Genomic DNA, 12408 nt, shown 5'->3' on the forward strand with positions numbered 1-12408 from the left:
CAAACTATTGTGGCTCAGTGTCACTTAAGCAAAGTGGCTTAAGAGGAGCCACCTCTTAAGAGGTGAAGAGGAAGAGCAGGCTTTGGGCTCTTTTTTGAGAGAGTTGTCTCCTGAGGTGTCAGGAACTAAGTACAGATGACTCAAAATGTTAAAAACCCAAAAGTTTATTTCAAAGTATAAATTTCAGGCTTGTCAGACAAAACTCCACTACAATTAATACAGACACACACTAATCTACAATATGGGGAGAGCTGGCAACTGCCCAGTTTAAATTGGACATTAAATTAGTTTTTTTGTATTTACAAGTCCAGCTGCAAAACAGAACAAGAAATCAGATGTGGAGTTTCCCAAAAAAGGATTTTGCATGTTTGACTCCCAATAGTCAATAAATTACTAAAGCTGAAGAGGACTCCCCAAACAGCTACTACCCAGTTATCTTATTTACAACTACAATTCATTAAGACAGCACTTCAAATATATATATATGTATATATATATATGCATGTGTATATGTATATAAAAGAGAAGAAAAGAATACTCAGCCTGCATAATGATGATAAGAAATAAAGATGCATTTTTAACTTAAAAGGAATGAAAAGGAAAAATCATTCATTTGCTTTCTCCTAGCTATCCTTATTATTTTCCTTCTCCCCTCAGAAGATGTTTTTAAGGGAATACAGACTTGGGTAGCAGGCCTGGCTCAGTGTCATTTGAACTCCTCTCCCTCCAGTGTTTTCGTACAACGCCCAGCCCAACCCAAATCAGCAAAACTAAAAAAATATATATTTAATATATCAAGCTTCTATTTAAAATATCTGCATAGATATTTTTGACTAAAGGAAAATACTCAAAAGAGTTTATAAGAAGGCAGAATCACAGCTTGATTTTTTACAGTGTATGCAATACTCATCCTGGGGAATGGCTGTTTAGGGAGCAGCAACAAACATGACTCATTCCTACATACAATACAGATTTTAATTTATTGGACATTTAAGACAAACAGCATGAAGGGTGGGCTGAAGTGACTGGTTTTGTTACAGTACAAAATGGTGTTCAGATTCTACCACTTGGTCCAATCATGCTCCCAGTGAAGGCACAAGGGGTTTTGCCTTCATTTTCAAAGGAAGCAGGGTAAGACCCCTTAATTTTACAGGGAAAACACCATGGGTGTTTCCAGCCTAGTGCTAAAAACCTTGGGAATGGGTGAGTGTCTCAGTGCTTGTGCTCAGTGATCTAACGTGGCCAAAGGTAGTACAAATAATTCAAAGGAGCAAAGTCTAAGCCCAACTGCTACTCCTAGGGAAGCTGCTCAGAGCATGGAAATAATTACAGGCTGAGGGGAACCTGCCTCTGCACCCTTGTGCTTTCTGAAGCTGCCACTGCAGGCGCAGTACAGATGCTACACTTGCAGCCTGCCCCCTCCACGGCTTTAGTTTTTTGTTTGCAATAAAGCTTTTTTAGACACAGAGCAAAATAAAAGAGGCCAGTGAAGCTGCAACTAGGAGAAGTGCAGTGGACAGGAATGGCATTTTGCCATCAGCACTGCACAGCAGGGCTCCTCTACAAGTAGGTGGACTAACTCAAATTACATTCAGCCTGGACATTGAGAGGCTGTTGCGACACACAACCAAAACCTAAAACACACCAGAAAGTAAATAATGGTGGAAAACACAGCTGCAGAATCAGTGCCGTGTTTGCTAAAACATGGGAAACTAAATCCAGGGCAGTACTGCAGAAATGTTGCGTACCCAGAGGCAGCAGCAAAACACACAATCAGGAACAACTTTATACCAGGCTACCTAAAGTCAGATGGAAAACCTTGCATCAAGTGCAGAGAAGAAACTAAAACCAACTCTTCCACTTAAAAGCCATATACAGCTTTTTAGCATATTTAAAAGTGGATTACTGGAAGGCTCAAGCAATTGATGCTAATGAGGAGACCAGTCTAGAGACACAGCAGTAACAGACCTGTAATGAGTGTTCCTGAATATTCTGGTAATACTTCCAAATAAATTCTAATAAATGAAACAAATTACTTCTGATTGTTTGTTGCTAGCAGAAATTTAGTTTCTCAGTAGCTTTATTCTTTCTAGGAGGTAAAGGATAATAAAATAACCAGCCACTCCACCACATGGGGTAAGTGCCATGAGGTAAGGAACTAAGCAATACCCGTGTTCGGTAGCATAAGGGGTCTGTTAAGCCAGAAGCCAGTTTTCACAATCAGTTCAGTGAAGAACTACATCTGGAGTAAATAAAGGTGAGTCTTCTTTCTCTAAGGATGCAACCTGCAAAACCTCCAAACAGAATGCCAGACCATCCCTAATAATACTTCACTGAAGGAAAGAAAAAATTCTAATGCAGGGCCCGCACCCCCTGCCTTTCCCAAACAAGACAAACCTAAAAACAAGATCTAAGTGCAAGCACAAATTATAGAAAAGCTCATTTATTGTTTGGGCTGGAATCACAAATAAGTGCATAAATTCCAGACTGTAGTCTAATTTTAAAACTGTAAAACTTCATTGTACTGATATGGCCAAGGGCTCTTTGGTACAACCTCAAAGACACATTAAAAAAAAATTGCCCAAGCAGGACTTGACAGCCATCAACTGGAAAGAACTGCTCTAACCTCTACTACAGAACTGGCTTTATAAGAACCCCACTTTAGACTAAATAAGACTAAATGCATTATTAAGTAATTATTCCTTGAAATAGGCAGACAAAAAATTAATTAAACATAGACAAATTCAAGGCATTTTTGATTATTGGCACCAGAAATACAGGGAGAGCTGTAGTTCAGAGAAAATCGTTCCTACATGAGAGTTGGTGTGAACCTTCTCTGATGATACTTGGATTTAGCCAGAATTTTTGGTTGCCCAAATCAACAGAACCGCTATACTTTAAATGCAAGTTTCCACACCGAGAATAGCTGTTGCTTACTTGACAGAAGTGACAATCCCAGCTACATGGAGTACAGTAAACCAGACAAAGTATACAATGACATTTCTTTCAGTGTTAAAAGTTCTCAAAAGGAACATAACTAAAGAACCCATAATCTCATAGTATATTTCACCAGTCCTGTTTTGGGATTTAATTTTTCTGACACTTTTTCAACGTTGCTTTACATTTCAAAATGTTGGTTGTAAGAAAAAGGGTATCGAAATGAAAAAATATTATATTCTGCACCTTTGCTATACGATGGATTAAAAAAAAGAATCTTTCCCCTCTAAACCCACTGTTTGGTTTTGTTGGGCAGGAATGCAACTGAAAATTGCCAAAATCAAAACCTTACATACACTTTCTTGTCCAGGTGAGTTACAACTTGGCTCTGCAAACAGCAAGTTTAACATGTCAACGACAGCGGGGCAGATGCACCAATTTTCTTTTCTCAGCTCAGAAGCATCATGAAAGCATCTACTAACATTTGCAATTACTCACAAGGTTTAGGCCAGTGTCTAAAATAGTTTCTAAACTCCTTTGGCTGTGTTGGTTTTCTGCAGAGGCAGGCAGGGGCTGAGAGAGAGAAGACAACTGGGAAGCCAACTTCTCTTTCCGTACTCACTGAACATCCAAACTGAGTGCCAACAGGCAGAAGCTTTCATAGTGCCACACCACAGAGGTTTCTTCTTTGGCTGAATTGCAGCATACAGCTTTCCCAAAAGAACAGGGAAAGGCTTGGGTGGAAAATACTGTCTGTATACTGTAATATTCTTGACAGGACAAAAACAACTGCTCAAGAATTACAGTGAGGAAAGGGTTGAGTGATACTCAGATAGAATGCAGATAAAAACGAGTTCAGCATCAGCAGATGTTGCACTTCCTGGTCTTAACAGAAATAATAATTACAGCAGGCCTGGAAAATGAAAAGCACTAGTGAAAGACTAGAAGGATAAAGGGAAAAATAACTCCAAGCAAATAAAAGAACACCACAAGGTATCTGGCTACATTTTATTTTTGAAATTATTCTTTAAGGCACAAAATAAATCTAAAAAATAGGGCTGGATGTATGAGGGGAGGGGCAGAGAAACTGTCTGAACTAGAGAGGTGTGAATGCAGCTCTACAATTCACTGTCAGATACGACCTGGGAATGCTCCCAGGGCAAGTGGGGGAGGATGGTGAAAGTAGAGGAGCGTTCTTATTTATAAGAGGTAGGAGGTTGTGGGGTGATTTTTTTTTCCCCCCACCACCTCCAAATTTACATACATATGGGTTCCTGGCCAGACTAGAAGTTCCCTTCCCTTCCCTTCCCTCAGAGAGTTCATTCCAGTTTGTAAAGTAAGACCAGACCACTCAATCTTCCAGTACAAATGTGTGTGTTTTGCTTCAGACAAACTGTAATTTACTGTTTTGTTCCCACTCAGAAGCAGAATCCCAGGCATTCAGGATGCCCTTGGATAAAGGGTATGTAGGTATCTATATGGAACAGCTGTCATGGAAGCAAAAATGAAAGTTTCAAATGGCCCATGACATGAACTATTCAGAAAAAACAGGATCTCTTGCTGCAGGTGACTATTTTTCTTTTGGTTCTGAATGCATGTAGTGTATCACACAACTGTCTAAAATAATTCTGCAGAGAGTGGATTTAAAAGTGAATTACATGCATGGGATCAACTCCCCCCAGAACTGGGGTAATTCTTGGTACCAGGGCAGGTTTAAAGGCTCCAAAGATCTCCGTTTAACTGCTCTGAGAAGAGATCACATCTGTGGACTGGGGGTCACAGAACGGTCCAAAGCGTCCATAGATGTCCTTAGCCCGGACTGCAAAGTAGTATTTGCTGCCAGACACGAACTGTGTAAGAGTGCATGCCATAGGGAGAGGGAGGGCCTTCACTTCCCCGATCTTCTTCCACTGGGAGGGCATAGTGGCACTTGGGTCCTCGTGGTAGGCGTAGAGATGGTAACTGTCCACATTGGCACAGCTCCTGTCCACCTCCATGACACTCCATGACAGCACAATTCCATTCTGGCTCTGTACCCGTGCCAGCTTCAGCTGTGGCTTTTGAGGCGGAGAAGTGTTGGCAGCTTCAGGGGGCAGACGTGGTGGCTGTGGTGCCTCTGGAAGTGGGGCAGGATGTACAGGGCGTGGTGGCTCCTAAGCAGCATAAGGGCAACAAGGGAAAGGTCAGAGTTTACAGCAGTTGGAAGGAGCCTTAATTCATCATTCCCCAGGTAACTGGAAGCAAATGAGCCTGCAATCATCCAGCCATCACAACTATCAGTCCTGTGTGCAGAGGCAAGGGAGCAGCAGCAAATGTTGAGAAGGGGTGGGACCAAGGATGCCATAAATTCTTAGGTTATTTACATATAAATCCCTAGCTCTACAACTGATCATTGCTGCAGTTATTTCCCTATATCCTCTTTGCTTCCCAGGTAAGAGGGGATGGAGTGAACACTGTGCTCTTTACCGTAACTGAGCAGGCAGGTTCACAATGACTTTGAGCCAATCTACGTTTGAGCTGCTGTTCCCACATTACCCAAAACACCCCAGGCAGTGCATTAAGCTGACATCTCATCATCTTTTCAACAGACAGGTTTTCAGTCACAAACAGAAGAAAGGTTAATGGTGCTACATGGATTTTATCCCTTAAATTCACCACAAAAGCTCAGCCTCAGTTTCCAGAAAATTTTGAAATAAAGGCAAAAATATTTCTTTCCAATGATATTTCTTTTTTATACTGCAAAACCAGCCCTAGGTCTCTTGTTTATGTTAGTGAAGATGCATTTAGGAACATGGTTACAATAAGTATGAAATTTTGTTATTTTTTCAAGCCTAGGATCTTTCAGGTTGGAATCTGGGGTAGATTTTGGCATCTTAAGTGTTCTCTGTGATATTGGTTGGATTTAGTCTCATTATTTGTCACTGGAGAATGCATGAAGTTGAATGGTGTTTAGACTGAAGGAATGGTAAGCCACCTTCTTGATAATATATTTACCATTTCAGGACACCATAAGTAATGCAACTGCCCAATAGTGAGTGTGCAGGCAACATATTTGAAATGAAATGAGTCAGAGAAAATTCTCAAATACTTACAAAAAGGGGTTTGAGTCAATGCAGAAATAATCACGCCCAACAGTGATTTAAAAAAACCCTCTGAAATATAGGAATTGGCAACCTTGGGGATCTCGTTTGCATGTTGTTCTGTTTCCTCAGTTTTGCAAACAGCTGTACTGAAAAGCTCGTGAGCCAATTCATAGCCAAACCATGACTCAATGTTTTTTAGTAGCAGTTCTTTTGTACCCTTGACTCCACAAGTCCGTGCAGACAATTCATGTACTACTTTTCAATATGCACTGCTGGTGATTTGGAGAAGGCCAGGGTAAACTAACAGGTTGCACAGCTTTTACTATTCTGGGCAGAAGTTGCTGTAGGTGATTGGGTGGTGCTATGCACGTGAACTGGCTATCACTATTCTGCAGTTCATGCTAAGAAGCATTCTGAGAGGTACTAATGCAGAGACAGGCCTGTAAATTGCATCCAGTAATTTCCAAAGCACCACTCACAGCGTGCGCTTGCGGCGGTCGATGATGCACTGTCAGCTGAGGTGCTCCAGACCCGAGAGTCAGCCCGTTGTTCACGACATAGGTTGTCTGAGGCATTCGCACTGCCATACCTGTAAGAAGCACAATGAATACTTTTGAGTATTCAATAATTACAATCAGCTAAACAGAACATTGGAAGACCAACTCCGTGGTTCAGCTGGATGAAACCAAATTTCAGACAGACACACTCTCCTCAAGCTTCCAGCAGACTGATGAAGCGCTGCCTAACAATAGTATCACCTCCCATCCCCTGAAGCTGTAAAAGTGAGAAGAGAGCAAGTATTTATGTTTGCAGAGGGGGCAGATGTCGCTTTAATAATTTGTAGCATGAAAGAAATGGGTGGGGAGGGGAAGGGGGGGAGATACAGGGAGCTTAAGTATGGAAAGAAAAACATCACTTTGAGATTCAGAAAAGAAAAGATAAATGCTGCTGCAGCAGAATGATATCCACTCAGAAAGCTGTGCTATGGGTGGTACTGAAAACAAAAAAGGTAAGTCACAGTCCAAGCTGCTTGTCCTCCCTCACAGAACAGACACCATGATGGATATTACTCACAGGCATCACCATTTCATTCATTCCCACAGCAAATTGACCTGACTGGCAGAAATAAACTAGGCAGTTTTATAGCCTTGTACATAATATCCAAAACTCTTGCAAGCTACCAAGTTTTCATTCATTTTATACTACATTTAATTCTCTTAAGTAACACTTTATCTGTTCACTGTTGGAACATGTATGTTCTGTGAACTCAAAGCTTTTGCTCATTGTTACGGGTTGCCTAGAGTGTCCCTCCATTTCCATCTAGAAATACAAGTTTCAGGGCAATCTCTACCACCCCCTAGAGTTCCACACCTCTGCGAGATGGAAGTGTTCTAATATTCCAGAAGATAAGCTCAGAGAGCAACACATATCAGGAAACCACAGCTACTGAATGGCAATTTCTTCTCTATATAAACACTCACCAAGCTACAATCACAGGGGATGAGTGTCAGAAGTCTATGATCTGCAACTCTGAGGCAGGGAGTTCAGAGTGCTAAATCTTAGCACTTTATAATAATAGCATTTAACACTAGATAGATGCTTCACATCTTTTTCGTATTGGCACATCTATCTAAGAAGCTGATGAAGCTGTGCAAACTCCTGTAGGATAGACAGTCACCTGAGCTGGCTGTTTCTCATCTATGAGAATCCTATCAGGTATACTGGTTTAATATGACTGTGGTTCTGTCTCAGGAAATTACAATAATCTGAAGATGGTCAGAAATGCCTTAATAAGATATAAAGTACAAATGTAGCATTATTTCTAGGCATAGTACTCAGTTGAGGCAGAAGGACAAAACTGCAATTTGCAAAACCCTTTGGATGGGTTCTCACAGTCAGTCTTTCAAAGACAAGGTGTAGAGATCTTACTCTGGAAGCATCTACTCACACTAAAGACTGTTGCAATGATAATATAAACCAATATACATCAGTAGCACCATTTCTGAAAGCTGCATAACAAAGACAGTGAAGAAGGTAGAATGAACCAAACACTGGAAACTCATGATGCCTAAAAGGAATCAAGAAACATTATTGCTTTTTTTGTTAATAATATGTGAAAACTCTCTACCCAGTATCCAAATATTAACCCTTCATATAACCCGCCCCCTGCCGACCAACACAGAGCACTGCAGGCTCTGCCCCTCCAGTGATCCAACGTCGTCCCCTGCTGACCGTGGTTAGAATTGGGCCAAAAGGCAAAAAGTACTGAACTGTTTTTGGTGGGAACTCTGGGTGCAGGATTGTTGTTTGGGTTTTTTTTGTTCTTTTGTTGTGCTGCCTATACACATATATCCTTTAATAAAGGGCTGTTATCTTTTCTTTCTCCATATTTCCTCAACTGGAGCCTCTTAATTTTGGATTTACAATTGCTTAGAGGGAGGAGTTTGATCTTCCTCATAACTCATCCTTTGTAGCAAACACTTCAGTCTCATTAAACTGAGACAGCTGGGCACAGGACACAGAGATCTGTAAGGAATTATATTAAGATGTCTGAGAGAAATGTGACTTTTATACAGGAAATCGAACATGATTTACTACATATAAAATGTTTTAATTTTATACCATAATAAAAGACTGGTCTCCATCTTTCCATGGAACATGGTGCCAATCACATTACCTTCTGCTACCTTGTAAAGTACTCTGTATGTCATCCAGAGATGCTTTAATTGGCAGAGCTAGTGCCTGAGATGACTTAAATACAGTTTTTCTTTATTTACATAGCTGCAGGTGGAATTTCTTAGTAGCCTAACATTTTTCCCAAGTCTGTAAGCTGGAAAAAAACCCTTAACCTCTGTAACTTGGACTAGTATTGTAAAGAGCCCAAACAGCAAACCCAAACCAAAAAACTAAATCCCACATCCATGAGGTAGTGTCACGGTAAGAAGTGCATGGAAGGAATCATCCCCTACCTCCAGCCTGTGGGTTGACTGGCCTTAAACCTGGATTTGTCATGACAGCTCCTCTTACAGGATTCTGAGCTGGTGGTGCAGGAATAGTGGTATAGACCACCTGATGGTTAGCAGGGGTTCTTGGTATAGGAAGCTTTGGAGTAGTTTGAGTCACTGGTCGATGAGTTACATTCACTGTTGTCGGAGCTGAAAAAAGACAGACAGACCCTGGAATCGAATTCCATGACATGAAGCTATATGCCTATTCCAGAGTACACATCTCCTTTGGAAAACTGACTCATCTGAGCCATGTAAAATAAAAACTGGCTCTGTGAAATTCTATCTGATTTTGATAATGCAAGAAAAGTGAAAACAGTCTAAACATACAGTATTTTCACCTGAAATGTTAATGTCAATATATATACAAATTTCTAACAGAAAAGATAAATATTATACCTCCCCTGCTCCCAAAGGTCCTGAATGTAAGGACAGTGGTGGAGAATCTAAAACCCACCACCAAAGAGCCTGCAGAACAGATCAGTCATAAGACAATTTCAGCACCAACTAATCTTCAACAATCATATACAGCAAAATAGAGTAAAATAAGGGGAAAAAAAAGAGGATCTATGTTTCTTTATGTTAGAAAGAAAGGGGAAAAACTTAATCACACTACAGAGAAAATAATATTCATCTAGGGATTGAACTTCAATGCCAGCCTTGCCACTCACTCTGCCAAAAGGATTAACTGCCAAGTGCACAGGGACAGACGTAGGAGTGATGTTGATAATATTTTTCCCCATTACTTGTATGAGGCAGCTATCACAGATTTTTCTACTTCACTTTTACAAACAACAGGATATTTAATAACTTCCGTGACCACCCTTAGTAGGATTTCTTCCTCCCCATGGAATTAATTTGATCCTGAATTCTTTCCAAACCAATAATACTATTTTGCCCTTTTACTTCAAAATTTTTTTTGGGGGAAAAAAAAAGTTATGGGAAACTGACCAGAATGAAAGATTAAGAAGCAACCGAGACATTCTGAATATTCACTTGAAAAGATTAGCACAATGTAGAACACACAAGAGTCAAGTCTAAGAAAAAATCAGCCCCTGTATTCCCACTGTGACGAAGTAAGATGAAGCTACCTGTAGGTAATACATGTATAGCGGTCTGGGAAGGCCCACTGGTCGGCACACCTGTCTGCTGCACAGGGTTTGGCTGCAAAGGCGGCAAATTGGGTTGCAAGGGCCGAGCCAAGGGCTGCGTGGGTATGCTCAGTCCTGTAACTGGTGTCTGGTTCTGCTTCTGCGTCTTGCCATCTGCTTTAAAATAAAATAAAGTTATAGACAATAGCAAATAGAAATTTTAATTTCTGAATCAGAATTTTAAACGTCACAGAGTTTTAAAATCTCTTTCCCCTGTCCCCATTTACAGATTAGTGAGTATATTTCTGAGCATGACATTTCTTTGACCTTTTCATTCTGCAAACAAATCTGCAGAAAATTCATTCAACCCCCCTCACTTTCATCATCGTAATCTCCCCCCACCTCACTCCATAATGTTCTATCCTATCATCATGAAGTCTGCATATTTCAGTGCAATTTGGAAACCTGAATGTAATGGAACACTATGCCAAAGTCTTTAAAAGTTTCTGTTAAAAAAAAAGATATCCTAAACCCTTTAAAAGGCCTTGTCTACCTTTGATGCTTATATCTTTTTGTTATTTGCTGACTCTTTCATTCATTCAATCTGTTAGTCAGTCCTGTTTGTTGCTGTTTTTAATTTTCATGCTATTTGCTTGAAAAGGGGAATCACTTTATTATTTGTAGAAAAGAAAATTTGTTTTCTCACATTGACATCATCCTCAATGTGACTTACTGACTTGTGAGAAGTGACAAATAGTGTCTGTATCTGTAGTTTACTACAGCAACATTTTTTCCTCCTTTAGTTTATTTGTGACAACATAAAATATTCATTAGGGTGCAAGTCCACATCTAATCAAGCCTCTGCGTAAGTTGAATAAAGAAGAACTGAGAAGCTTTTGCCTGGATAGTTCAACTAGATTAGAGTTTAACAGTGGGCAGAGAAGACACCATCAAGAGCTAAAAAGCACAAGATAAATGAGTAGGTTTTAGGGGCACTCATTCAAAAAAGATTTGCCCTAATTGTACATGCAGCAGCCACTAATTTAGTAAAAGAGCATATAATATAAAAATACGTTAATACTCATTTTACTCTTGAGAAAACAATATAGTGAAGAACACCTTTTTGAAACTTGCAATTAAGTATACCAACTAGATTTCAAACATTAAGAACAGGGTTAATGGCAGCATAGCTCAAAATTTTGTGGATTTTAGCGGTTTGAGACAATTTTGATGGTCTCAGCGAGCTGCCTTTAACACTGGCTACTAACAGCTTGAAGTAGCAGTACCCTTCAGAAACTGCTATAGGATTCTATGAAATGCAATTACAGGATCACAAAATCATCAAGGTTGGAAGAGACCTTCAAGACGATCTAGTCTAACTGTCAACCCAGCACTGCCATAATCACCCCTAAACCATATCCCCAAATTCAAGACCTCAAAAATAAAACAGTATGAATTGTAGACCTTTCTGTTGACTCCAGAGCCAAGTTACTTCACTGAAGCCATGTGATCAAAATAAAATTTTCTTTCTTTTTTCAAAGTCTATAAAAGGAGCAGTAAAGGGATGTTCATTTTGAAAACAGAAGGTGAGATGTTTCTTGCTCTTTCATCAACTAAGAGGCCTTGTGATTAGTTCAAGCTTCTTTTGCGAAGAGAAATGTCCCAGTGTTCAAACTGCTTGATTCTGAAGAGATTCATACAGAGATGTACACATCTGTTTACTTTAAATATTTACAGACTGATGCACATTTCAACTACCACTGAATAATTCAAGTGACATTGGTGCATTCTTAGTCATGACTTAGAAGATGTGCTTATAATCCAACAAGTAAAATCCCAGACACACTACTGCTGTAAAAATGTAGGTTTTTTCCCTAGGAAAATGTCAGTCTGGACAAATGTGAGAGCTTTTTCAGTTTTACTTTTGTTTTTAATCTCACACAGAGCAAGTTCATTTATCCTTGACAAATCAAGAACCCTGCTGACATTCCAGCCGCTGGAAACTAGGTCAGGATTGCATGAGCCACAGGAAACGATGAAAGATAACCATCTAGACTTTGCCAATAAATGGAAACAAATGGCAAAGGCTATGTAAATAAAAAAACAGCAAGGAAAACAGGAAGACTTGGTGCATAGTAAGCACAGAACTAAGGTTTAAAGTAATTAAGAAACAGTTCCAATATTAAATGAACACAGCATCATATTCATAACAAACATGGACGTACAGGAGATGGAAAAATCTGATTTATGGAAATGAGCATAATATGGAAATCATTTCTACTGAAGGTGTAA

At 39.8% G+C, this 12408-nt stretch overlaps 1 protein-coding gene across 2 annotated transcripts in view; it reads right to left on the reverse strand.

Moving 5' to 3' along the window:
* Positions 1 to 501: 501 nt before the first annotated feature.
* Positions 502 to 12408, reverse strand: part of ATF7IP (activating transcription factor 7 interacting protein) — an 84189-nt gene continuing 72282 nt past the window's right edge. Inside the window, exons 12-15 of one of the 2 annotated variants that reach the window (XM_018080379.3) lie at positions 10117 to 10290; positions 8990 to 9175; positions 6500 to 6609; positions 502 to 5090 (exon numbers count right to left, since the gene is read on the reverse strand). In XM_018080379.3, the coding sequence (XP_017935868.1) occupies positions 4674 to 5090; positions 6500 to 6609; positions 8990 to 9175; positions 10117 to 10290 (887 nt within the window). In that variant the 3' untranslated portion in view covers positions 502 to 4673. Of the gene's footprint in view, positions 5091 to 6499; positions 6610 to 8989; positions 9176 to 10116; positions 10294 to 12408 lie in introns of both variants that reach the window. The other variant, XM_018080377.3, reaches the window with a different exon arrangement.

The sequence above is a fragment of the Manacus vitellinus genome, unplaced genomic scaffold (genome assembly GCF_001715985.3).
Source record: "Manacus vitellinus isolate BGI_N305 unplaced genomic scaffold, ASM171598v3 scaffold_5_pilon, whole genome shotgun sequence".
Classification (NCBI taxonomy): Eukaryota; Metazoa; Chordata; class Aves; order Passeriformes; family Pipridae; genus Manacus; species Manacus vitellinus.